We start from the raw sequence: 26,766 nt of genomic DNA, 5'->3' as shown, positions 1-26,766 counted from the left end.
GTCATAGAAACTGCCAAGCTGCCCCCTGCAAAGTTTCCAGCGTCCGTGCTTACCTAGACTGGATGATGGAGCTGATCCCCCCTGGCTGTGAGCAATCCTTTTAAATTTTGCCAAACAGCTAAATAAAATAATACCACTGCAACCTGCCTTTCCCTACTTTCTACAGAGTAAAGCATCACTTCATGATTAATAAAACAATCAACTGGATATTTGCATTGTTTGGTCATATATGCTTGTTTAGCCACTTTCCTACTGGGATGTCTTTTTCTTCTATTAATTTCTTCCTGTTAATTTCTTTCTATTAATTTTTAGGAAGCCTTCCTGTAATATGGACAACAGCATTTAATTGTACTGTTTGTGAGTATTTACCTTCAACTCCTGCGCAAAGGAATGTCTCTTGATGATTATTTGATACATTTTGTTCAAGGAACAAACAGGGCTTCCGGTTATTGGCACATTGTGGCAATGTGCTGTGATCCCACCAGATGATCCTTCTTTCAGGGAACAAAGTTCCAAAGGGCACTTCCCGCGGGTCAGGCTCCCGTCTGGAATTCTAGGCCAATGGCGCCCATCCACCTGCTGTCACCGAGACCTTGAACTGGAGCCAGCGTGGACTTGCCTCCTGGTTGTGTGACCAGCAGCCACTGCCAAAGCCGTGAAGCCCCGGGCAGAAACTGTAACAAGCCGTGAGGGACACATCTGTTCTCAGGGGCACGAGGTCGCTTCCCTGTCCCCGAAAGGAGCGCCTGACACCCACAGCCACCTCACTGGCCAACCGTTTTCTTTCCAAGTGAAGCGAAGAGGCCCAGGGGTGAGGCTGAGTCACCCTGACGGTGCCCTGGGTGCCAGCTGCAGAAACGCCCACGCAGCTCTCTTCTGGCTTCTCCGCTTTGGGGCAAACGATGCTCTGCCCGGGAGAATCGGGACACACTGTCCTCGGGGCAGGTCTGCAGGGTCCCAGGCTGTGGAACAGCACCAGGGACCCAGCACCCAGGGCCCTGCTTGAGATGAGGACAGTGACACGGGGCACCTGGGTGGCTCAGTTGGTGAAGCATCCAACTTCGGCTCAGGTCATGATCTCTCGGTTTGTGAGTTTGAGCCCGGCACGGGGCTCTGTGCTGGCAGCTCGGAGCCTGGAGCCTGCTTGGGATTCTGCGTCTCCCCCTCTCTCTGCCCCTCCCCCGCTTGCCCTCTGTGTGTGCCTCTCTCTTTCTCAAAAATAAATAAATATTTTTAAAAATGTGAAAACGTACATGAGGACAATAACAAATGCAGCTTCTATCTGCTAGGGGCTCCCGTCTTTCCTGTTTTGCAGTTCTGGATTTCTCCGGCTGGCAACGTGAGGACAGGGCTGCTCTGGCCGTCCTCTCTGGGGTCTCGCACCAGTGACTTGAGCCCCACTTCGCCCTTCTCTTGGGGGCCAAGGGTGCATTTGTAGGTCACGGGTCTGGGCTCAGAAAATCACGTAAGGCCCTTGAGCTGCATGGGGGTTGAGTCCCTGATCCCAGCCCGAATGGGGCACTTCTAATTATCTCACTCAAGCTTTTTCTTCTGGAAGGAAGTTGGTAATTTTTGTTTACCCAGCGCCTTGTGATAATCAAGTGTGATGCTGAAGGGCAGCCTAGCTGAGCCACGGGGTTTCAGATACGTGGTCCAACGCTGCTGTTCTGGGTGTTTCTATGAGGGTGGGGTGCTGTTAGGATAAGATTCAGCATTTAGATTGGTGGTCTCTGAAAAGATTACACGCCTCCCCACGCTCCACTGTGGGTGGGCCTCACCCAATCAGTCGAAGGCCTGCAGAGACCAAAAAGGCCGGGCCTTTTGTGAGTAACAGGGAATCCTTCCTCCCTCACTGCCTTCCAACTGGGACATCACTCATTCCGGTTCTGCAGCGGCAGCCTGCCAGCCTTCGAGCTCAAACCGGCTCCCTGGCCCTGCGGATTTTGGACTCAACAACCCTAACAGTCCTGTGACCCTGTTCCTTATAATAAATATAAATACAGACATAGATACAGATACAGACATCAATGAAAGCATAAGCACATGTCTTACTGATTCTGTTTCTCTGGAGAACACTAACCGATACACCAAGTGATGCCTTATCCGAGATGCCTTGAGTTTTATGCCTGGGAGTCTTGGGGGATGGACAGGGAAGGGACAGGGCAGGCGTGTAGGGACTGGCAACAGGCCGTGATACAGACTCAAGGGACCAGCCCTTGCTGGTTACGGGCTTCTACTAAGCCGGCCAGGGGACAGAGCTGGCAGCCACAGACGGCCTCTGGTCTCCCAGGGAGGCGTGTGGGGTTGCCCAGGGAGTCCGGGCCTAGTCCTTGGGGACCCTGAACTCATCAGTTGGGCACACATCCAAGAAAGAGATATCAAGGGACATTCAAAGGCCACGTTTCCGGGCCGTAAGCGACTGGCGAGGTGACGGGCCTCCCCCGACACATTGTCCAGCCGTCCACAGCAGTGGCCCACGTGGACGAGCCTCTGTACCCAGCTCGGCGGTCTCGTTAATGCCCACAGTGTTGCGCAAAGGAAGCACTGTTATTACCTCCAACTCACAGATGGGGATACTGAGGCCCGAAGAGGTTCAGGAACTTAATCCAGGTCACCTGGCCAGGTCAGCGGGAGCCGAACAGGGTCACGTGATTCAAGAGCCCCTGCTCTCTCTGCGGCTTCTCCTCCCCTTCCCGTCGGCCTCGCACGGCCTTTAGTTCAACTCCGTGATGCCCAATCTACATTCTACAGAACCCACCCGTTTTAAGCAGAAGATCCAATGATTTTTAGTTAATTCCTAGTTGTGCCACTGCCACCACAATCCAGTTTTAGAATCTTCCCGTCCACCTCTCGTCCACCTGAGGTCACCTGGCCTTTGCCACCCCCCCCCCCGCCCCCACCAGCCCGGCCAAGTGCTCAGGTACCTTCTCCTCCGTCAACCCCGACTATTCCGGGCATTTCCTATCAAGGGAGATCACACAACACGTGGTCTCGTGTCTGGCTTCTTCCACTGAGGCAGGAGCGTGGAGCGGTGACCCCCACGTATCTGCCACCGACTTTCTGATGGGGACCAGGCAGCTGGGTTGGCCTATGGCCCCGCCTACCTCCTGCTCCCCAGGGGCTCTTTCTCAAGCGGCTCCCCGAGGGAGGGTTGCTTCCCTCAGAAGGACTTCAACATGCATCTCTAGACACGCGTGGACTCTTCTTTTAAAAACGTGACTCCAGCCACGGTACCAACATCATGCCTGAAAGGACTCACACTGATTTCTTGACTGGATCAACTGCCATGTCAGTGCCTAACTATCCCCTAGGCACTCGTCCACGTCCACATTTGTTGAGGATCGCTAGAATCGGCTCCCCACGGCGGGGTCGGGGCTGCGAACCCCTGCTCCCCCGCTTCCCGCCGAAGCCGATTCCAACTCTGAGCACGGGGTTGTGTTTGCCGCTCCCCGAATGCTAAGCTTTGTTCTGGTCAAATTCCCAACAACTGGCTCGTGCGGCCAGCCTGCTTTTGAGAGGCGTTCCGTGTTCGATGCTCCTTCTCCTCCTCCAGCGGGGTCGTCACCCCCGGTCTTGAGACCCTACCAGGAGGGTGGGGGATGGCAAGGGCGGGTGAGCGGCAGGCAGCTGGGTCCTCACCTGCGGTCGTAGAGGTCAAGTTGCTCTCCGCTGGGGTGGTCTCGTTGCCCTTGAGAGCCTTGGCGAAAGGCAGGCTAACACCTGCCAGGAGGAGCAGACAGAAGGGCTCCATGGCGAACCTGCAGGAAGCAGGGACAGGCTCAGAGTGCTCCCCGCCATGCGCCTGGGGCTGCCCCTCCTCCCCCCTGCCCCAGCCCAGGAGGGAACCTCACGTAAAACAGGGCGGTGGGGGGGGGGGGGTGGGAGGGGAGGCGAACAAGGATGTGGAGGAACCGGGAGAGGAAGAACCCTGAGCACACAAACAAGGAGATCTAAGATTCTGAGCGGCAGCCTCACGGACACTCAGCGAGGCCCTTGACCCGTTGCTTCTAGGTCGTCGCACGGTCAGGGCACCTGGGTGGCTCTGGTTCTTGATTCTGGCTCAGGTCACGATCTCTCGGTTTGCGGGTTCGAGCCCCGCGTCGGGCTGTGCGCTGACAGCTCGGAGCCTGGAGCCTGCTTCGGATTCTGTGTCTCCCTCTCTCTCTGGCCCTCCCCGCTCTCTCTGCACTCCCTCCCTCTCCCTCTCCGACCCCCTCAAAATAAACTTGAAAGAATAAATTGCCACACAGCAATGATTTGTTCAACATTTGGGGAACGTGGGAACATTCTCTTGTGTCCACTGTGACACAGGTGTAGTGTTTGCATTTTCATCATGAGAGCCCAGGGAAGAGCAGCCCCTGGGGAACAATCTTGGGCTCAGGAGTTAGGCTACCCGGCATGTGGTCACAGAGCCAGGGGCAGGGGGTTGGGGGTCCAGCCCACCCGCACAGGGTCCACCTCTGCTGTCCCCCTGGCCACAACCCACACCGCCGGCCCTTGTTCTGAGTGCTGACCCTCACTGCCTCCCACCTGAGCCTCGGGGCCGGGGGGAGGGCAGGCCCCGGGCCCATGTGTCCCATCCTCCGGAGCCCAATGAGCCTTTCAAAGGCCAGCCAAGTCCTCCCGTTCTGAGGAGTCAACCACGAGATTGGAGATGGGCAGGCCGGCCTAGTCAGTGTTCTTCTGAGCCTCGCACTTGGCCTGTTCTCCGGAACTTCCCGTGTGGCTCTGGGGTGAAGGCCTTGCCCCTGACTGTCCTCCTGTCTGCGCTCCCAGGTGAGGTGCAGGGAGGCTCCCTCCCCGCCCAGGAGGGGCCACTTTTAGTTAGCTCATCTCTGAGGAGCTTCTTGGGAATGGAGGGAAGTCTTTACCGGGTGGGTGGGGACATGCACGGAGCAAACCCAGGTTGCCACGTGGCTCAACACAAGAAAAAGCAATCTTTCACCCAGGAGACCTGCAGGGCCACCACGGATCCCTGCCTGGTGCTCCAATTTTGCCAAAATACCTTAGGTCCTCGGAAAATGTGGCAAGGACCTCTCGGGGGTACGGGAGAGTCACCTCAGGGCAAGGCGTGCGGCTGTCTGGGCCCAGTGAGATCTGGTGGTGACCGCGAGTGTGGGCTTCCTCCCTCCTGACGCCCCCCTCCGTGGTCCCCTGGGGTGCCTGTCCCCTCAGACGGCACTTTCCTGCAAAAAGCCTCCCCGGGGCACATGGATGGACCGAGGCCCAGAAACACTGGTTCCTTGTAATTAGAGGAGACGCTTGGATGAGCACAAAAAGTCTAATCGCATTTCAGCAATCACCACTGCTGAAATGGAACCATTCTGAGCAGACAATTATCCTAGAGCAACCATGATGGCCACAATCAATGCTTCCAACCTCTTTCCTCTTGTTTGTTTCCCAAATACATTTTAGATTGTTAAAGTGAGCCACACACACACGCGCACACACACACAATAGCTTGTATCCCGTGAGTACCTACCAGTGCTGGGCCCTTCCTGTGGACACTGCCCCACGACAACCCTCCAGGACTCAGGAACAGGCCCGAAGCGGGGGCAGAGGGGATGGAAGAGGCGTGAATGGAACCCAGGACCACCCGAGACAAAAGCTCTCAAGCCCTGACGGTCAGCTCTGCATAGGCTGCACCAGACAGAATCTGTTCTTGAACGACGCTTTTACACAGTTGAATACACTGCAGAGTAAGTGATTAGGAAGTATTAACTGGTTTAATACAACTCAGAAATGCACACTTCCTAGTTGAAGCATTTGTCTTGTTATATGCATTCATTCAAGACCCTCCTCTCCAAATGCTCAATGACCTAAGAGAAAGTTGACACTTTCAGGCGGACAAAGGCCATCTCATCACCCATCAGACACCCAGGGGGATGGGTAGTGGCCCCTGGAGCAGCAGGTGATTTGCCCGCTGTGGCCAGCAGAGGGCACTAGACTTTGCAGAATTCAAACCCCCTTGAGTCCCTTTATTGTGATACTTCTATTGCCAAGCCAATGACAACTTTCCTGTCCCTGGCGATTCACCCTCGGAGGGTTTGTGCAAGCTACCAATAAGCACAGACACGAATCGGCACAAGATAATCCTTGAAGTAGTTTAAACCCATGGTGCATTTTAAGGACTTGTATTGAACCTACCGAATGTTAAGTACTGCGGGTATACAACACGTTGCGTCTCAGAACAGAGATTATCAAAACAGTTTCCAACAAAGCGGCTTTTGTGTTTATTCTTCTCAAAAGTCAGCCAGCTATCAGTTTGGTTAGCATTGTTTTCTTATTCCACTTGGTGCTTTTTTAATACTCTGCTGGGCCACTCTGGAGCAGGCCTACTGTCGGGTCCCGGAGCCGCGAAACTAAATACGATGCCGGTCCTGCCCCAACGCAGATTTGTGGAGCTGGAAGGAAGAGTGGACACACAGCATCCCCTAGGACCCCCTGTCCGGAGATGAGTGTCCACAGTGCCCAGGAAGGAAGGTGAGTTAGTGATGATTCACTCCCCCCGGGACCGAATCGAGAAGGCCCTTGAAAGTCGCGTTAAAGAGTTTGGTTTGGTGTTACAGGCTCGTTTTCCACAAGCAACCTACATTATTAGAGCCACTCGGAGGTATTATAAGAAGATGCCAATTCCTGAGCCCAACTCCAGATGCATGAAATCCAAATATATGGAGAGTGAAGGGTGTGGTATAGACAACCTTGGCTGTGAGCAGCGAGCGGCCACTGAAGTTTCCAGAGAGAGTGCCGGAAGCCGGTCACAAGTCACAAGAGGCACGGCGTAAGCCTTTGCCGCCCCAGAGTGGTTGGGGGCATGGGCATCCCCTGGGAGCATACTAGGGATGCTGCATCTCAGACACAGCGGGACCTCCTCCTACGCAAGATCTCCAGGCGGCTCCCATGCACATCAAATCTGAGACGTGCTGGTTACACAGCAGAGTAGGAAGGTCTGGACTAAGCCAGGACAATGGCAATGGCAAGGAGGGAGGGATTTGAAAGGGGCTTCAGAGGTAGAATCTGCGTGAATGGTAGTTAGCTGGACGCGGTGTTGACTGGGGCACCAAGGCACTGGGATTTCCATCTTGGGAGATGGAATGCGATGGGGCATCGTTCATTAGCTGAGATCTGGAGACTGGGGTCCCCAGTCTGGGGATGGAGTGGATTTTGGCTTGGAGTATAAAGCAATAATACAAGCTACCATTTACTGAACTCCCCAGAAGTGTGATAAGCTATCTGAACTCCTGGGATAAGTTACCCTCACCATCCCTCACGGCAATCCTATGAGAGATGCCCTGCTGTCTCCGGAGATGGCCTATTGACTCTCCGGGTCCCGAGAGCATTCTAGCAGAGTGCCAACAGGAACTGTGTCGAAGACCTGGGACTTGGCTGGATGGGAGTGAGGGCTGAAGCTTCAGTGTGTGGGTGAGTTCACTCTGGGGGTGTGTAGAGGGGCAGAGGCCAGGCGTCGGTGCCCAGCCAAAGGAGGCCACTACCCTTGGGGACAGGAGTAGAGGAGTTGGGCTGGACGTCTGGCAAATGGCGGCCAGGGAACAAGAGGAGGACAGGAGACAGGTGCAGGTGGAGACCCCAAGGCAGGAGAGGGATTCTTCTGACCTGTCTACATCCCCCAGCCCTTGCTCACATGCTTCCCCTCACCGGATGACCCCTGTCCCCTCTGCCTTGTCCCACCAACCTTCGAGGTCCAGCAAGCCAAAGACACTCTCTCTTCCTGGGATCAGACCGCCCGGAATTGTTCGGAGTCATTTGGGCATTGGATCTCCCAACCAGACGTCGAGCCTCCTGGGGACTGGGGACATCTCCTGCCTCCTCCAAGCTGGCTTCTCCAGCTGACAGGGACCTTCAGGGCTTTTGAGGGTATGGAGTCCTCCCTGAGCCAGTATCTTTGAGGAAGGGCCACCCTGCTGAGCCTTCCGGTGTTGGGTGTCCTGCAAGGACTGAGCCAGACTGCCCCCTGCAGTTCCAAGATGGTACTGTTTTCTTTCTGCAGCTCAAACCCATCACGAGTGGTTCACACGCCTGCTGCTTCTCAATTACAGACAGACTCCGTTCCCTCACAAAGGAGCAGAGCTAAATATTTGTTCTACCCTTAAAGGAGAGCCCCTGGGATGGGCCACGTGTAATTTCTCATCCAAAACAGGACCTCCGAGAGCAAAAGAGAGGCTGAAACAGTTAAAGCCATATGCTTTCCTACAGTATTTCATTAGTGGTCAGCATTTGGTTTTATTAAAATGGGAACCCACTAAGTAGTTTCTATTCAAAACCTATCTTTAAAAATTAAAAAAAACCAACCCTTTCTAGAAAACAAAACTAACCTACCAGTGTACATTAGAGCCATAGTTTATTTTATAAAAAAACGTTTCTTGTATTGATTATATGAAAATAAAATGAGAACATGAACAGAACACCTACTCTCGGTACATATTCACCTGCTTCAATTGCTTTCTCAGCCTTGTCTGTTCTTTTAAATTTTTTTAATGTTTATTTATTTTTGAGAGAGAGACAGAGTGTGAGTGGGGGAGGAGCAGAGAGAAAGAGGGAGACACAGAATACGAAGCAGGCTCCAGGCTCCGAGCTGTCAGCACAGAGACCGACGTGGGGCTCGAACCCATGAACCGTGAGACCACGACCTGAGCTGAAGTCTGACACTTAACAGACTGAGCCACCCAGGCGCCCCACCTTGTCTGTTCTTAATATGTTTCACTTTTAATATATTTTCAATATCCTTAATATTTAAGTTTTTTCATAAAATTGTCTGCAAAGTTTTCAAAGGAACATCTTGTGAGCCCTCATCATTCTGTTTGCTTTATTCTTTCCTCGCTTTCATAGAGAAAGATTTTAATGTCTTCCTGTTCATAACCTATGTTTACAACAGTTGTAATTGTGCAAAACTTTAAAACCCTGAGGGGTTTTTATTGGTGGTTGTATTTTCTGGTTGCATTTACTTTTACTAAATACTTCTGACAGATTCAGAACGACAGGCAACCAATACTTGGAGCCTTGTTTATAGAAACATTTGCCACCTTTGTAGGATACTTAGATTGATTTACTGAGCGACTTTTTGAAGCCCCAAGCATTTCTGAGCTCTGATGGGGTGGGAATAGAACATGCATGTTCCCAAGCTAAGTATTTTTCAAAATTCAACATCAGCTTCATTACAGAATATTTCAGTTTAATTCCCCTGCAAGCGTAGCTGTTGCTAAAATCTGACATCTACAGCCTCTCTCTTCTCTGCCAGAATATTTACTTGGCGTGGGCGCAATTAAAAATTATCTGTACATCACAATCAAGTCCAAGTGTGGGACGTTTACCACAAACGCCGAGGTCCGCCAGCCCTTATATGCTTCTATTATCCCACCAAACAAATGCACGCGTCCTCGGTGTTGAATTCTTTCGTGGCATTTCCGGTGACATTAGCAATCAGGTCAGGTGTTCACCTTTCACAGAAGGAGCCTCCCACTCGTCGTTGGATTCCACGAAGCGGATGAAAAACAACGGCGCCACTACGGGAATTAACTCATTTTCTGTTTGCAAAGGGCACCGATATAAAACCGGTTATCATCTGACAGGTTGTGAAACGCACCTGCTATTGGGAGCACTGCTGGCGATCACTTCACCCCCCGTAAGTGTGCAATGAGACCTGGAATTGATAATGATCTTGACTCGCTATGAATAGTCATCTGATCTAAATAAACAGCCCTTGCTTCCCAGGGCCGTGGGTAAAGCCCCTTCAATCCATCATCCTGGGGCACAGAGGTCATTGAGTCACCTTTCAGGGGAAGCGGATGCTTCTCTTAGAGCCTTTTTTCCCTCTCATGGCTTCTCTGTGGTCAGCGGCACCAGTTCGGACCCCGACACAGAAGGTAAATGCTGACGGATATTTTGTGCAAATTGTAGCCTCATCATCAACTTTCTTGAAAACAGAGACTCAGTGCTTAACATGTGCCCTTTTCCACACTTCATTCCTGACAGACGGGTTTAGGGCAAATTCATAAAGTGTTATTAAAAACTAATTAGCGCAAAAAGATGTACATTTACGCCCGACGGTAAATGCCCAAGCAAGTGTCGTGAGAGTTCGGACTGTTGTCCACAAGTTTTATGGCAAAACTCTTTTGCCTCTGTTTCCTGCAACTATGTCAAAACCCTGTAATCTCTCATTTTCCCCACAGATCCTGATGACCAGTGGCCCTTGCCATGGCCTGGCCATGACCAGGGGCCATGGCAGGGGCCACTGCTCAGCTGGCGGGTCCCACAGGCGGCCTGCGGGGGGCCTCACCCTCAACTACTTTTCTCACCACACAGGGGCCAGAAGGAGTTAGCACCCAACCCACTCTTGTCCAAGCTCATGCCTTCTTGTCTAGCCACGTGGTGTCCTCCAAAGGGCAGTGCTGTCCCCACTGGGCTAGGGGAGGGTGGGACAGAGTGGAGAGCATGGCTGCTCATGTTTCAGAGGTGATCGCCCCTAAAGAGAGGCCATCCCTTCCCGTGGGTCCCTTGCCCTAAGATGAGACCCTGGAGAAAGTGCGATAGCCAAGGGCACGGCCACCAAGCCCTTCCTGGACTCCTTCAGTGCAACTTCTCATAACTAAAATTTTCACTTTTAATTGCAATGAGATGGGAAATGTGGAAGAAACGTGGACATGGACAGGATACAGGGCCACGAAGCAAAGAAGCAAAAATAAAAAAGCAAATAATGAATAACAAGAGGCCGTCACAGCGAGAGAGGTCACTACGGGAGCCTGGAGAAGGCTGTGGAAGGACCATGCACGGAACGGAGTAGGATGTTGGGAATCGGCCCGGACTCTCCAGGAGCACGATTCTGAGGCCAGGGTCATAAGGACGAGTCCTTGTTCTTCCTTTTCTCACCAGAATACACCGTGGGGCTCACCCTATCCAACCTCTTCCAACGTCTTTTGTCCTGAAGGTCACAGCTGAGCCGGCTAGTGAACACAACCGTGTTCACACCTGACTGCTGGCTTGACCCCCGCCCTCCCCCCCCCACCGCATCTGACAGTCACACTCACGGGTCCTTCATGCTCCCCAAAGGCCTGTTTGCCCATCACCCAGAGGAGATGTGTTTTATCAGAGGACCACTGCAGCGACCCATCAGGAAGGTCAATGTGGAGGGGGCGCCTGCGTGGCTCCGTCGGTTACGCATCCGACGCCGGCTCAGGTCATGATCTTGTGGCTCCTGACTTCGAGCCCCACGTCGGGCCCCGTGCTGACAGCTCGGAGCCTGGAGCCTGCTTCGGATTCTGTGTCCCCCTGTCTCTCTGCCCCTCCCCTGCTCGTGCTCTGTCTCTCTGTCTCTCAAAAATAAACGTTAACAAACTTTTTTAAAACACAAAAAATGAAAGGAAGGCCAATATGGAGGGAGAATCCCTGCCCAAAGCACCTGAGCAGGAAAACAGGGGGACCCACACGACAAAGCCCCATCCATCGGACTTTGGGATTCGGCAGTAGTAGCTGAAAGATGGCAATAAATGTGGGAAACGCACGGCCCTCTCCCCACCTCTTCTTCTTAATAGAAGAGACACCCACGCTGAGGCTCACCCCTCCGCCGACCTTCTACTCAGAAGTGTGGACAATGGAGGGGAATATGGCGGACTCCAGGGGCTGGAACCGCCAGGACACTAACACCAGCTGGTGACTGGAGGCACTTGCGGGACGCCAGCCCAGAGGGGTCAGAATCAGAAGGCTGCCTAGGGCGAAGGGGTCTCTTCTCAGGTGAGCAGCCGAGCGGTCCAGGGGGTGGTGGGAGAGGAGGCAGAGGCAGCATGAGCTGGGGGGGCAGCGGGTGCCAGGGGCAGAGAACATGGCGCCTTCAGGAAGCCCCCGAATCTGCACAGGATCCGGGAGACCCAGAGTCTCTGGTGGCAGGACTGACTGATGATGGCAGCGTTTGAGGACGTCGGGGTGGAGGGGGGGGGAAGCTTTCCAGAAGGACTGCTTTGAAGCGGAAGCTAACAACACTGGGCAGAATGATCTATGCCCTGGGGCTTCTTGGGGGCGGGAGCCGCTCTCAGTCACGTCCATCTGGCACAGCGGAGAGGCTTGATGAACGTTCTTGAAGGAAATAGGTCATCAGGGGCGATCGCGGCAGATTTCTCTCCATCTCATCAACCCAGGTCGGTTTTCAAAGAGAATGGGGCCTCCGAGGCTGGGCTCGTTGTGTTTCCGTCTCCCTGTCTCTGTCATCCTCTCCTGCCTCCTTCTCTCCTCTCCCTGAGCCAGGTGAGAGCCTTCGCCAGAACACCTCACCCCTGTGACCTTGCTTCCCGATGAGTAAGGCGGGAGGACCCGTGAGATAATAAATATGCATAACTCTTGAAACTGGGCTGATTACTTAAACCACTGGGCCCCCCGGTGAACCAGGCACCATTGTGCTGCCAGCACCGACCGAGAAGGCCTGCTCCCCCATCACTTCCTTCTGGAAGCAGCCAGAGCTGTGGGGGAGCACCTGCTGTTTCCACAGTTGAGCCCCAGTCCTAGAGCCTGGACCCCGCTCTGTGGCCCCGGCCGAGGATGTCTACACCCACGTCTGCTCTGTTCTCTTCTGGGGAGGTCGGGCCTTCTTCTGAAGGGTTGGGGGAGACAAGGGGCCTCTCCCTTTGCAGATGAACAATTTCAGAGACAGCCTTGACAGATCTGACTGTGGCCGGGCAGATGCCCGAGAGTCGCCAACGAATGCAGGTCGGTGCCAAGATGCCGGCAGCTACGAAAGCCCCAGACCGGCCTTAGAGAGACCTTAGACGAGCCCAGGCTCCGCATCCAAATTCAGCCCCAACCTGGACACACACTGTCGCTTCCTCGCCCTTTGTGTGAACGGCTCGTGATTCCACTGGAACACGTGTGTGATTCAACACATTTTTCTGTAGTCAGAAATAGACTAAAGCTTCTGTTGGAATCTGGCATCATGAAGAAAGGAGACGCACAGGCCTTAAGCGGTACACCCCCCAGAGGGAAGTGCACCCAGGGTCCCTCCACATCCATCTGACCTGCAGCGACTGCGGTCAAGGACAGCACCCTAGGGCAGTGAGCACTCATGTGAGAGGTCAGTTGTGCCTCCTTCTTCCAGATGGCCCGTGGGCCCAGAGACTTCGGTGTGAATGCCCACGCCGGACTTAGCTCACAGTAGGTGCTCAGTCAACGTTGGTGGCTGGTGATGTCCCCAAGTACCATGGCCCCACCGGGTACCAGGAAAAGGTAGAGCTTGGGGAACTATGTGGTTCTGCCCTAAGTCTGACGTAAGTCTCTGAGAACCAGGCTAGGCATCCTCAGAGCTGCTCCCTCTGGCTCAGACACCAAGTCACCGGGCGGTTTCGGCACGGGCACCCTGTGAGCATTCAAATCAACCATCACACAGGTCCCTGGCCAGGCTCAGCGGGAGGAGTCCAAGAGTCAAGGGTGGAGACGGCCAGGGTCTTATCTCTACCTCCGAGAATTTGCCATCAAGAGGCCTGCAGGGTAGATAGAACCGTTGGACGGCTTTTAGGTCAAAAGGGAAAATGGAGTGGAAGCCAGTCCCCAGGGGCAGTTGTGACCAGGAGGAAAGCCTGCCAGGGGCACTTGCATCAGCCAAGGAGAAATGGAGCAGGAAGAAGGGCTTTTCCGGGAGCAGCCTCGGCAGGAGAAGAAACACGGGGGCAGGGTGGGGGGCGATCCACACGTGGGTGGCCAGGGCCCGAGGGCCACAGGACGGATGTGATGGCAGCAGGGTCTCCAGGCCTCCCGGTGTCGGGGGCTCCTTCCCGGAGCAGATCCACACTTCCAGCCCAGGTTTGCTGCTCTGTGAATGAAGGTGCCAGAAACTGACAGCCAGGAACCTTGCCTTTCTGGGTCTGGTCCTCCAGCGGGTCACTTAGCCGTGGCGGGAGACAGTCCCCGGGAGCAGAACGGGCTGCCCCTTCTGCTCGGCGACAAGCTTCTTCCAGCCGGGCAGTGGCCAGCGGCCGTCTGAACGTTGCCTGCATGCGGGGGCAGATGCAGAACTGAGCACATTGTGCGCCCCGCTCCCCCAATCTTTCCCGGGAATGTGGGTCACAGTGACCTCCAGGGGCAGCTGGATAAAGAAGACAATGGCGCACTCAGAGACCAGGCAGGCAGTGGTCAAATCCCCGAGCGTGGCTGCTGGTGCGCCTTCCAGAAGAGAGGTCACCTCACGTCACCGAACGGGAGGCAGGCACGCCACACGGCCGTGAGATCCCTTATTTACCTGCGGGGGGGAGGGGGCAGCTCCTCACTCCTCCCCTGAGTCTGCAGAAGTGGGTAAGAATGTCTGCTGCTCCTTTCTAGAAGGTTCTAAGGATAACGAATGTGACAGGCTGGTGAAGCTTAGCGTTCCCCAGGAATCCAAGGATTCACATTGTCACTGCTTCTGGTCTCCAGAGCCAGAGGGAAGCCCCCAAGCTCCCGGTCAAAGTCAGAGCCACTCCAAGGTCGCTGACAGCCCTGACGTGTTCCTCTATGCCATGGCTCTCGGCCTCGTCATTTCTACCCAAAGTCCCGCCCCTTAGCAGCCACCTCTGCCTACCTGGCAGGGGCAGTATCTCTGATCCAGGCTGGGCCCTCTCTCTGTGCCGGCTTTTCCAGGCCTTTTCAGAGGAGGGCAAGCAAAAAGAGAAAGACCAACCATTGACCCCTTTCGGGCGGTCTCCCGCTGCTTTACGGACCCTTCAAGTTCATCTGTGGACCAGGAAATGCAAACTGGAGCTACACCTTCCCCAGCGTCCCCCGCCCCGCACCCGCCCGCTTGCTGAGGCTACTGCAATTAGGCACAAACGTTACCCCCACCTTCTGGGTTAGGAAGCAAAGGCCAGGAGATCCAGCCAAGTCCTTTTGTTTACTGAGAAATGTCAAGAGCAGGAAGTCAGTCAGCGGCAACCCGGACGATGACAAATGGGGACCCTTAATGTTCCCAGAAAACGGCCAAGTCCTTCTCTGCACCTACAGGCCGGGGTTCCTCCTCGACACCTGTGGGGTTCAGGTCTGCGAGGGGTGAGTCCTGGGACACGGGAGATCCCTCCGCCCAGCAGGCAGCCGAGAACAGACGGTTCTGGGAAGACAGTCACGGCAGGCACAGACGGGTGGGCGAGCCTCGTCAGCCTGCTCCCTCCGGAAACAGACTGGGAAGGACATTGCCAGTTTGCTGAAACCTTGGCCGCAAACACAAGTCAAGCACGTTCTGCCACCAGGCACCAAAGCAAACCCCGCCCCCCACCCCCGCCAGGCCCCTGCCATGGTGTCGGCCCCCGGTGAATCCTCCAGGAACCCGGGACCCCCCTGAGCCTCGGGCGGCCTTGCCTGCCCACGTGTCTCGTACCTAATGCCACCGTGCCTGTTTTCCATAAAATCAGGGCAACATTCCTCACAGGGCACGATTATCATTTTGTCATGCACTGGGGAAGCATAAAACCTCAAAGAACAAAGAGGTGTCCTCACGGTAAAGGAGAAACAAATCTAGGCCTCTTCTGAGCTTCAGGTGTGAATACACTTACATGGTTGAAAGACTCAAATAATAATAATAAAAGCCCCGAAAGCAGTCAAACTTGCAGCCACAGCACATTCCAGATGCACCCACGGTGAGCCTGCCTTTTCGGAGGGTTTGCTTGTTAAAAAGAAAATAAAAGATGAGAAGGGCATATGCTTGTTATCCGAGTTGGGGAAAGGCTGGAACTTAATTGCTTTTGAACAATTAAGCAACTGCAAACATCTAAATGTGAAATCATCGAGACATCATGGAAAAGAGAAGGGCAAAGAAGTCCACTTGTTAGGAGAGAAAAGGGGGGAAAATCCAGAAGGAAATGACAAGGAGATGCCCGAAGGGGTCGGCGTCACCCACGATGCCCTCCAGGGTCCTCTCGTCTGACCCTCCTCTGGCAGCCACCGAGAGAGGCAGGGGCCGCCTCTGCCTTGACAGGCGAGGACAGTGTGTGGTGCCCGCCCACCAGCCCCGGGCTGTCAGGGCAGAGAGCTGACTCCTTTTGGAGACTGAAGCACCCCCCAGGCTCTGCGGGGGTGAGACCGCACAGTTGCCTACCGCGCACACACGTGGAGTCTGGCTGGGGTTCCCTGGCACACGCAGAACCCCTGGGGGCCAGGAGAAGGATCCTGAGCCCATAGAATTGTGCGGTGGGACCCGCAGAAGTCCTGGGTTGTGGGGTGATCCGTGGAAAGAAGCCAGGGACACCCGCCTCCCTCTCCGTACACCCTTGCCTCTCATACCCCATATACACAGGCCAGGTGTGTCCAGAGATGGCTGAGGTCCCTGGGGAATACACAGCATGCCCTGGAGGAGGGGCCTACCCGGAAGGCTGGGGGAGCTGAGGAGGCGTGGAGCCCCCAGATTCCCTGCAGCAGGTCGTGGGGGAAGTCTGGCTGGATGCCCAGGGCCCTGCAGACAGCACCGCTCTTGGCTCACATGGGCAGAGGAGACCTGGGGAGGCAGGTCTCCAGAGAAGAAGGGGCTGTGACCTGCAGGTCAGCGTGGGGTCCCTCAGGCAGCTGCCGGCCCATCCGGGGGAACCGGCCTCTGCTAGAGACTGTGTGTCCCCCACTGAACCTCAGCTGAACCTCAGGTCCTCCGCCCTGGGCCTGGGACCACCGGGTACCAAGCGCACCGAGTCCGGGGCAGACACACCAGTGCAGTGACAGCTTAGAGGACATTCAGATCAAGTTCCCTCCTCAGTTAGGAAGCTACGCACGGGCAGTCTAAGAACTTTCCAGAGAACTGCATTTCTGTTTTTTTGTTTTGCACTTTCTCACCACGCAAGTACCAAGCGACATTTTTTCTTAAACGAGAGCCGAGGAGACGCAAATTATTTTCACAAGTTGGAGCCGATCACATTGTACTTAAATCACTGGGCACGACGCAGCAGTGGGATAAACTAAGAACAAACGGTATGTCTTAGAAGGTCTCAGTGGGCCTTCAACGTGGAGCGTTGGAAGCAAAGTTGTTTTCAAACAGGCGGCCTCCCTGGCTGTGAGCCCCTGCACCGGTGCCCCGCTTCCCCTCCGTAACCGCAGGCTCAGTGCTCCCCAGGTGGATGGAGTGCCCTCGCCCGAGGAAGCTGCTGGCCATGTAGTCAAAGCAGAGGTTAAGGGGGGCTCTTTGGGTTCTTGATGTTGCTCTTCCTCAACGTGGGGTTTATGAAAAGGCAGTTCTGGAAGCGGGACGATTAGGCCTTCCTCTCCGGGTTCATCAGGACCTCCTGGGCCCCTGCCGCTTCTCGGCACAACCCTGAGACAAAGCACGTCCTGAGACAGGGAGCATCCCCAGGACGAGGCGCATCCCTGAGACAAGGCGCATCCCCGAGACAGGGCGCATCCCCGAGACAAGGCACATCCCTGAGACAAGGTGCATCCTTAAGACAGGGCGTATCCCCCAGGCAGGGAGCATCCCCAAGACAAGGTACATCCCCGAGACAAGGCACATCCCGAGATAAGCTGCAGATAACTAAAGTCCCCAGAGGGGCCACACATGGTTCCAAGTGAGTAGACCAGTCTGGGAGGTGGGACTGCCCTCATGGGGTGAGGCAGGGAGACCTCATGGCTGACACTGAGCTGACACATGAGTCATGTCTCCAAGACATGAGATGGCCCCAGAATAATAGATAGGCCCGAATATTTGGGCCATTAGTTCTCAACTCATTAGGGAAAAAAAAAAGAAAAAAATGGCTCTGCAGCAAATCTCATTACTCTTCCTTTTAACTGGGAGAAATAAAACCACATCAGCTCATGAAATAGCATCTGAAAATGTATTTTGCAAGGTAAAGGACAAAAGGATATTTCTAGAAGACAAAAGGGCTGCCTGTTTTAGGTGCAAAAGGTCTTACTCCTGTGCTCCCTGTGACTGGAAATGTGTTTGGAGGTTACCAAAGTCAAAGGCTTCACGAAGAGAAGTGGCTCCTGGGGAATCTAGAAGTTTTCACTGCAGAATGGGAGGTCTGTTTGAAACATCTGAGGCTTGGTTTGAGGACTGCTGGAGGTGAACTTAAAGTCTTCAGAGGAATCCTGTTAGTAAGGTCAATAGGATTTGGCATTGTGATTGGACATAGACCTTTATCCACTCAATTTTTTCTTTCCTAACAAGCAGGTAACTTGCTCTCCGTGACGGGGCAGTGGCCACATGGTATTCAATTTCACTTTCTCTCTTGTTGTGGTGGTTACTCTTCTCTTGTGTCCATGCAGTTTTGGGGACTAGAAGGGGGCCAGGGGTGGGGGGGCATCTGTTGGTGTCGAGGTGGCCCAGATGCACCCCGGGGAGTGGCATGGGGGGGCCCTTGCGGGGCCCGGGGGCAGAGGGTGTCTCTTCACTCCCAGGTCTGCCCCTGACTCGTCAGCTTACTCCTGTGACTGTAGCCTTTCCATTCAAGAACCGGGAACGATTTGTTAAATGAGTGGCTAACTTTTACGAGAGAGAGAGAGAGAGAGAGAGAGAGAGAGGGAGAGCAGAAAATGTGGAAGATTTGAGTCTGGAAGGTTCAACCTGTGCCCAACTTGACTGGTCTCTTAGAAACTCAAGTTATTAGATTAGGAAAAAAGAAAGAAAAAAAGAAAGAAAGAAAGAAAGAAAGAAGAAAGAAAGAAAGAAAGAAAGAAAGAAAGAAAGAAGGGGGTGGCTGCAGGTACGATGTCTCAGGTTACTCTTCCATAAAGTAGGACAGGAAATATCTATTGTTATGCTATCCTCAGCTGGCCAGGGGCAGAGCCTACCTCCCTTATGGGGGCTGAGAAGGTGGAGAAGGGGTTTCCCTGAGCAAGGGAGGGATCCGTGAAAGGAAAGGACAAAGCATCCTAAGCAAAGAATCCCCGCTGGGAGTTCCGCTGACCCTCCTCCCCGATGCTGACCTAGTAACAGAGGGGCAACTGGTCTTGAAAGAATTTAGAAAATCCTTTGTGTCTAAGAGTAAAAGCCCTTTATAGTTCATTTGAGTGCTTTATTATAAGCACACTGCTAAAGTCCTGTGTGCACATTTCTGGATTATATGCTGAAACTGATTTCACGAACGGATTTTTTTTTTTTTTAACCCCATACCTGCGCACGAAAACTATAAAGCCCCAGTGTATCGCAACCTCTGATGTACTGGTCTGCACCAGGCTCCCTGCCGGCCCCTCCCGAGCAGGGCCCTGGATCAGCACAGGCAAGGGACCCTCCTGAGGACGGGGCGGCACTCGAGCTGGGCCCTCGGCAGGGACCTGTAAGAATGCTGGCGTGTCAGTAAGTGTGTTATGGGATAATTTCAGTTTCGATTTGCCATGGACCGTGCACGGATTCGCATCATTCCAATTATGCATCTTGCCCTCTTGAAGCTGAATAGGAAGTAAAGAGCTTATTCTGGAAGAATGAAGTCCTCCCTCGCAATAAAGACAACAGAACCACAGATTGTTAAAGATACAAGGAAGCTTCTCAAAGGCACACTTTCACCCATCCTAACCCCATACTTGACTTTGCTTCATCACCACCAACAAGCCCACCGACCACTCACCTGTTAGAGAACAGGAAACTTACCATGTTCCTATGGCTGGGGACGAGGAAGACAGAAATGAACTATAGCTGGGCTTGACAGATAAATCTTCCCCCTCTTGAAGAAAACCCACCCTTATTTTCAAAGAACAAATGAAGGAATCCCTAAACGCCTGAAAATGGTAACTCTTCACTCCTGAAAGCATTCACATAAAACCAAAGAGGATGATGAAACTTTTGTTGCCGGATCTCAAACAGCGTGAATGACGTACAAGGCCTCACAATCGTTCATGGGCTCCAAAAAAACTACAAAGTACCAATAACTAATTTCTTTACCCTTGTAGGAGCTTGTAGATTTCCATTTGACAGAAGCTAGACCTTCACCGAATTCTTTATTCATGAAAAATTACCCCCTCGGCAGTAACAAGACAGTTCTGTTTGGGATAGCGTTTGGATTTCACCAAAACCAAATTACTATCATAGAATAGACCGTAACTCAGACGGAAAAAATGCCCGGAGGACAGCAAGTTAACCTCCGCAGATATAAGTAAACATTAATAGAAACCAAGGACCTGCCTTCAATGCGTTATCAGTTCTTGTTACTTTTTCAGCCAGAAATTGCCACGGCCCTGATGGAGGGCACTAGCAATTTATTTGTAGCAAATTTGAATGGTGATCTTTACTCCCTGGGAAAGGCACTCAGATTATTCTTCATTCGCGTCCTGGTGCATTTTAATTTCAATGGAGATGTTCAGACGATGGCCTGCCAAAGCAGTGTGACTGAAAGGGGATCCTGGGGCGAAGGTAGCTTCTTTCCATCCCAACTGTCATCCCCTGACCCTTGCTCACAGGCTGCCCCGGAGGCACATGCCAGCCTCGCCCACATCGCTTCAGGGTCTCACCCACATCCAGGGCCCTGCACCTGCCACTGCCCAGGGAAGCCCTTTCTCCACACCAGTCCCCGGGCCTGGAGGTCTGGGCCGGCACCCACAGCTGGTGGTCCCTGCTCCACAATGCTTTCTAGCTCCTCCTCCTTCTGAACTTGGACGTGAACTCCTAGAGAGCCAGGATCAGCTCATGGCCTTGTACTTCCTGGAGGGGCCCAGCAGGCGGAAGGCAGAGTCTGCAATAGCACCCCGTAAGCCCGTAGGGGTGTCTTCAGGACAAGACTTGGTGGAAGGCTGACTGGGAAGGCAGGACAGCCTGGGACGGGAAAGGACAGGTCCCATGTATCTCCTTCTAGGGGACCATCCATCCTCAAACTGTCAGACTCCTCCTTTCCTGGACCCGTGTTTCACTAAAACCCCGAAGAATGCACAGAAGGAAGGTGGTCGCGGGCACAGATACCGTTTTCACAAAGGCCTGCCCTATTTTCTCACTTGGGCCTGGGGCAGGGAGCAGGTGTGCCGACGGCCCTCGGGTGCCAAGGTCCTGCTGATGCAGGGAGCTGTGCGTTAAGTGTGGTGGCTGAAGAGTTCTCTGGGGCTTCAGAATATGGTCAGAACGCCTTCAAGGGGGGAATCAGACAAATACCTTGTGACTTTCGTCGGGGCCGTGTCAGTAAATCGATTTTTGACATCCTTCAAACAGGACCCATAAATAAACCAACACTCCCATCCCTGCCTCCAGGGGAGAAGCCGAGGTGGGATGCTAAACCCACGTCCTCTGTCTAAATGGTGAATCCTCGTGCTGCAACCTTGGGTGAATTTCTCAGTAAATATGCCAATCGCCTGGGCATGCAGCTCTATAAGAGATCAATCCCTAAATGCCTATTCTAGAGTCGTTCCTGAAAACCGAGGCTGATTACAGTGGAAATCAAAGCCCTTGGAAAGGAAACGTGCAATCGACATAAAAGTCAAATTAAGGATGCTCAACCTTCACCTGAAAGCAATCTCAAGGGGAAGCAAATGGTAAGAAACCTTGGACCCGTCTCCTCTCCTGGGCAGCAGGCACCTATCACGGGTTGTGCCAAGACTCTTGGGCACAACGCAACAACACGAGGGGTCTGTGTGCCTGGGGGTCCCGACACGAGCAGGCGACGGTGCGCTGAATGAATGCGTGCGCTTGGCTTTGGAGGGCATCACACACTCTTGGGGGGGGCGGGGCTGACAACAATAGCTTTACCTTCTTACCAGTGCTCTGACTGTGCTAATTCTGGAAACAGCCCACGTGCCTGAGCGCCCCCTCCCGGGAGAAGGGTGGAGGTGTCCCAAAGACGGGAGGCCGCCCTGAGACCCACGAGTTGCTGTGGAACACGGGTGCCAGCCAACCCCGGGGCCTTAGCTTCTATTAACTTCAGCCCGACTGGGTTCAGTGAGCCTCCTCCCAACACGTGGGGGGCGAGCTCATGCCGCGGAGGCTCACAGGCTGTCCGAGAGCCCATCCTTGCCCACCGGGGTCACAGTCTCCTCAGCGGCCAGGATGGGACGCGGAGAACGGATGGACGCCCTTGTCACTGGAGACGCGGGGTCTGCGATGCTGGCGGGCATAGCACTCCCTCGTGGCGTTTGCGACAACCTCACCTGAAGACAGACGCCACACTGACAGGGATGCAACGCGGCTCAAGCGCCCCTGTCCAACCACAGGGTTCCCGCTCGAGTTCATCACTGTCAGTGGAGCCCATGCTAAAAGCCTCGAGATGGAAAGGCTGCTGCTGTGACGACGCTCCCTGACCCCACCCACGTGACACTGGAAACCCAGGGCACCTGCTGGGTACTCACGGCGGGCCAGGCAGCTGCAGAAGCTACTGGCCGTTTTGTTATTGCAAAACCAAATAGTTTGGTTTTAGGTATGTATTTGAACATACACACACACACACACACACACACACACACACACACACGTATTTTTTAAATATATATTTAGTGGACGCCTAAGTGGCTCAGTTGGTTAAGCGGCCAACTCCTGATTTTGACTCAGGTCATGATCTCATGGTTTGTGAGGGTTGAGCCCAGCGTGGGGCTCTGTGCTGACAGTGTCGAGCCTGCCTGGGATTCTCAACTTTCTCTCTCTCTCTCTCTTCCCCCCCCCCCACTCGTTCTTGCTCTTTCTCAAAATAAATTAGCTTTAAGTAAGTAAATAAATAAAATGAAATGAAATGAAATGAAATAAAATAAAATAAAATAAAATAAAATAAAATAAAACCGAGGAGAGAAGTGACCCAGAACTATCTAGCTACGCGTGCTCTAAAACCTAACTACTGAGCCACGGTGAGACTAGCCAGTTTTTTATTTTATCTTATTTTATTCCATTTTATTTCATTTCGTTTTGTTTTGTTTTATTATTTTTTTTAAATGCTGAAAAGTCCTGAAGTAGATTTCTGTTGTGGTCAACCAAACGGCAGTAAGTTAGTGCAAAAACTGCTTATATTTGAGATCTGATTATATACTTGAACTTGAGATCCAGAGACCAATCAGCAAAGACCAAAGCAGTTAGAAACGGATTTGCATCAGTGCAGGACGCAGCCCTGGAGCCAGGACCAAGGGCAGGACAGCACACTTCATGACACTGCTCACACTCTGACCCTTCGGTAGGAAGGTCCACGGATCCTTGCTTTGAGCACAGTTTCTCTGCCCCGCCATCAAACAGCTGCCCTCTGCCTCACAGCTGCACAGTCTCCACCTCCCCACCTTCCCTGGGGAGCCCCAGGGAAGAATCTTCGTCCTCCCGAGAGGACTCTCGTGCGCCCTTGCAAATGGAACAAAGGTTCACACAGGAAGCGTCGCTTGGGGTTTGGGCAAAGGCAGACTGTCCCTCCTGACTGTCCATCCTCACAGCACAGATACAGCGGGGAAGGGTCCCCCAGGAGGCACACTGTGTGCTGTGCACCCTGCACCCAGGACCCCAGCATGGCACCCCTGCGGATCCCCACCTCGACTCACCACTCTGGCCTTGGTCAGAGACCCCTGCCCAAGAGGGGCCTGGGGGACAACCCCAGGGCACATGGTAAATTCTCAGGAATGTGTAGAGGACAAGTGATTAGATGAATGAATGAATGAATGAATGGACTGTGCTTGAGCAGGACGCCATCAAAGAGCCACAGAACGGCAAGCCCACGTGCCACATCTGCCCAGAAAAATCTGGAACAGGGTCTGGTCCTGACCGCTCACTCCCCAGAGCTGTAGGCCTGCGGGAAGCCCAGGACGAGGCTGCAATCACAACCGGGGAGGCCTTCTGAGCTCCAGTGAGTGGCAGGGCTGGGATGTGAAGCCAGAACACCCAGATTCCAAAGGCCTTGCTTGAACCACTGCACAGTCGTGCCTGGGAGGTGGCAGAGGAAGGAGGCGCCCGGGGATAGGGTGAGGTCCCTTGAGCCTGAGGGGAAACGCCCTCGGCGTGGCACCTGTTAGAGTCCCTGGTTTCAACGCGGTGTCTCCCTAGTGCAGTGTGTATGTTGCACAAGTCATCCTCCAGAAACCCACTAAAAATGGTCTGTGTGTGTGTGTGTGTGAGAGAGAGAGAGAGAGAGAGAGACAGAGACAGAGACAGAGGGAATGTGACACAAGAGAGGGATCCAGGTGGCCTGAGTGGGACAGCACACCCCAGAGGCTGAGAGGCCCCCACTTTCCAGCTGTCTTGTTTTCTGACTTCACTCATCTGGGAGGAAGCGGACTCTGGGGAGGGCTGGTGGGGGGAGCACTCATCTGGGAGGAAGTGGACTCCAGGGAGGGCTGGGCAGGGGAGCACTGGCCAGGGGCAGCTTGAGGCTTAACCCACAGGGGTGGGGGTCCTGACTGCAGAGGAGTGGGAAGCTATAGGGAGGGCATCTCCTGTCTCATCAAGGGACTCGTCCACTTGGCCTCTCATCTTACTCGGCTTCCAGGAACAGAAGAAACGCATGCCTCACCGAGGCCACCTGAATGCGGATCTTGGCGGGGTCACTGAGACCCACTCTGATTGCACCTCGAGATGGGAAATTCAAGAGCAAGGATGGCATGGGGCGCCTGGGGGTGCCCATCGGTTGAGCATCCGACTCTTGATCCCAGCACCGGGTTCCTCACTGAGGGTGGAGCCTGCTTAAGATTCTCTCTCTCCCCCTCTGTCCCTCCCCCCAACTCTAAAATAAAAGAGCCAAAAGAGAAAAAAAGCAAGAATGGCACAGAGCTGAAAGGTGGCGGGGACGGCGTGCCTTGGAGCTGGAAACGCTGTGCAGACTGATCCTCCCCGTCGAAGCCTGGAAGCATCCAGAAGCGCGAGTGACCAGGAGCTTCGAGAAGCGGCGTGAAGTAGAGCTTCCCGCGCTGGAGTCCAGAAGCACGGGATGTGGACTTACAGCTGGGGCATGGCGGCTCCAGGAAGTCACTTGCATGCTCCCCACCCCAAAGCTCCTGTCGCCTCTGGAATACACGTCTGTCACTGGGAAATTTCTGGGGGGCAAGTCTGGAGGGCAGGCATCAGTGTGCTGGTGTCGTGGGCAGGAGGAGCCCGCTAGGCTTTGTGCGGGGTCTGCACATGAGACCCTGTGGCCCTGCCGGGTGTGGTTCCCTGGTTTCAGGCCTCCCAGGAGAGATGAAGGGCAGACCCCTTCCTGAGCCTCGGTCCCCAGACTGTCCCCCTCTGCTGCCCCTGTACGGCTTTTAGAGTGACTGTGCTCCTCGCCACCATGCAGCCTGGCTGACTGACCTGTCTGTCTCCCCTTGCCTCTGAGCCCCCTGACTCTGTAGTCTGATGGGTATACAGCAGGTGCTCGATCCATGTGCACATATGTGTCTGCCTTCCGTTTTTCAGATGTACAGTATCCTCATTCCCTAAACACTTGCAGAGTCAAGAAGGAAAAGGAGGACCTCACAAGACGCCTGGGTGTTGGGTCCACGGCAGAGATGGGGCATCATGCCCTTTGTCTCCGTCCGCCCGAGACCCCAGCTGGCACAGGCACCTTCCAGCAACGGATCTTCCCGTCAGGAGGACAGGAAGGCCGATGAGCCTCCGCCATCTCGGTCTAAACAAGGTGAGCACGTGCCTCTAACCTTGCATTTGAAAAAAAGACCAGGATACGGCAATAAATGCAAGGCGGTGGCGTTGCAGGGGCCGCGGGGAGGGCAGCAATTTGGTGGGATCAGAGCTTCCTGCTTGCCCACCTGCGCCTGGTCATACCACACAGACACCTGCTAGTGAGGGACACGTTTCTCCACCTGCAAACTGAGGGGCCCGGGGGACGCGGATCCGCACAGAAGTTACAGATCAGAGCCTACGGACCCAAGGCGACCCACAGACAGCCTGGGTTTGACCTGGGATGTGTTTCGGAAGTTTTTCCTTTTTGAAAAGGTACAATCACACACAGTCCATGTACACGCTTTACGCCTCTGGGTGGGAGCCCCTGCGACCCCGGCTGCCACGTCAGTCTACCCTTCCCCCGACCCCAAGAGGCGGGCGCTCTTCTGATCTCCGTCTCCAGGGATGACTAGCTTTGCCTGTTCTTGAACTTCCTATAAATGGAGCCACACAGCACGTACTCTTCTGAGTCTAGTGTCTTTGATTCAGCGGGTTCTGGAGACTCATGCACGCTGCTGTGTCCACGTCTTTCCGGCGTGAAGAATTTTCCAGGGTATGACTGCCATAACTTGCTTCCCCCGTCTCCTCTCGATACACGTTTGGGTTGTTTCCCACTTTTTGCTGTTATGAGCAAAGCTGCTGTGAGCTTGGTTGCAAGTCTTCTTGTGGACAAATAGTTTTCATTTATTTGGGGCTTAATGTCTGTAAGTGGAATTGCTGAATTCAAGGAGTGGGTGTATGCTTGGGGTTTAAAGGCTTTTAGATTCATCTGAGATATTGAAAAAGAGGAGAGTCTACACACAAAGGCTGGAGATCTGGCTTCTCGTGGGAAAACCAGGTCCGGTGCGCATTTCTGCGTGGCTGCAGAGGTTGGTCCCGAACATGAGTTTGGATTTGCAGAGTGCCACGTGGCCCCCACTCTGACCCCATTCCCGCTGGGTCAACCCCACCTGGCTCCTTCGTGACACAGCCTGTGGCTGCCACCCCACACGTGGGCACTTGGCCCCAGTCTCTGGATTTCAGGTGGTTCTCCGTCACCGCCACCCTCACTCAGCACCGGAGGATGCTGACGTGGGGTGGGGGGCAGGGGGGAGGGGAGACGGGGGGGGGTTGCCTGAATGTTCTCCTGTCTCAAGGCAAGAAGTTTGACTAATTCCAAGCGAGACCTCTCTTCTCAGGCCACCACTCTCCACTTTGTGGGAGGACTTCAATTTGGTTCGTTTTTCCTTAATATGCTGTAGATACACAGGTTTTAATCTTCCTTTATTAAAAATAAATCCACCCCCGTCACT

The 26,766-nt window shown here is 53.9% G+C and overlaps 1 protein-coding gene across 3 annotated transcripts in view; it reads right to left on the bottom strand.

The window, feature by feature from the left end:
- The window catches only part of PTPRE (protein tyrosine phosphatase receptor type E), a 99,120-nt gene that overhangs the window by 41,584 nt on the left and 30,770 nt on the right, over window positions 1-26,766 (bottom strand). For all 3 annotated transcript variants that reach the window (XM_043597866.1, XM_043597868.1, XM_043597867.1), the window contains exon 2: window positions 3,640-3,758. In XM_043597866.1, the coding sequence (XP_043453801.1) occupies window positions 3,640-3,751 (112 nt within the window). In that variant the 5' untranslated portion in view covers window positions 3,752-3,758. The remainder of the gene's footprint in view (window positions 1-3,639; window positions 3,759-26,766) is intronic.

This window comes from Prionailurus bengalensis, chromosome D2, assembly GCF_016509475.1.
Source record: "Prionailurus bengalensis isolate Pbe53 chromosome D2, Fcat_Pben_1.1_paternal_pri, whole genome shotgun sequence".
NCBI lineage: Eukaryota > Metazoa > Chordata > Mammalia > Carnivora > Felidae > Prionailurus > Prionailurus bengalensis.
The sequence above is the reverse complement of the archived record's forward strand: the minus strand, read 5'-3'. Positions and strand labels throughout refer to the sequence as shown.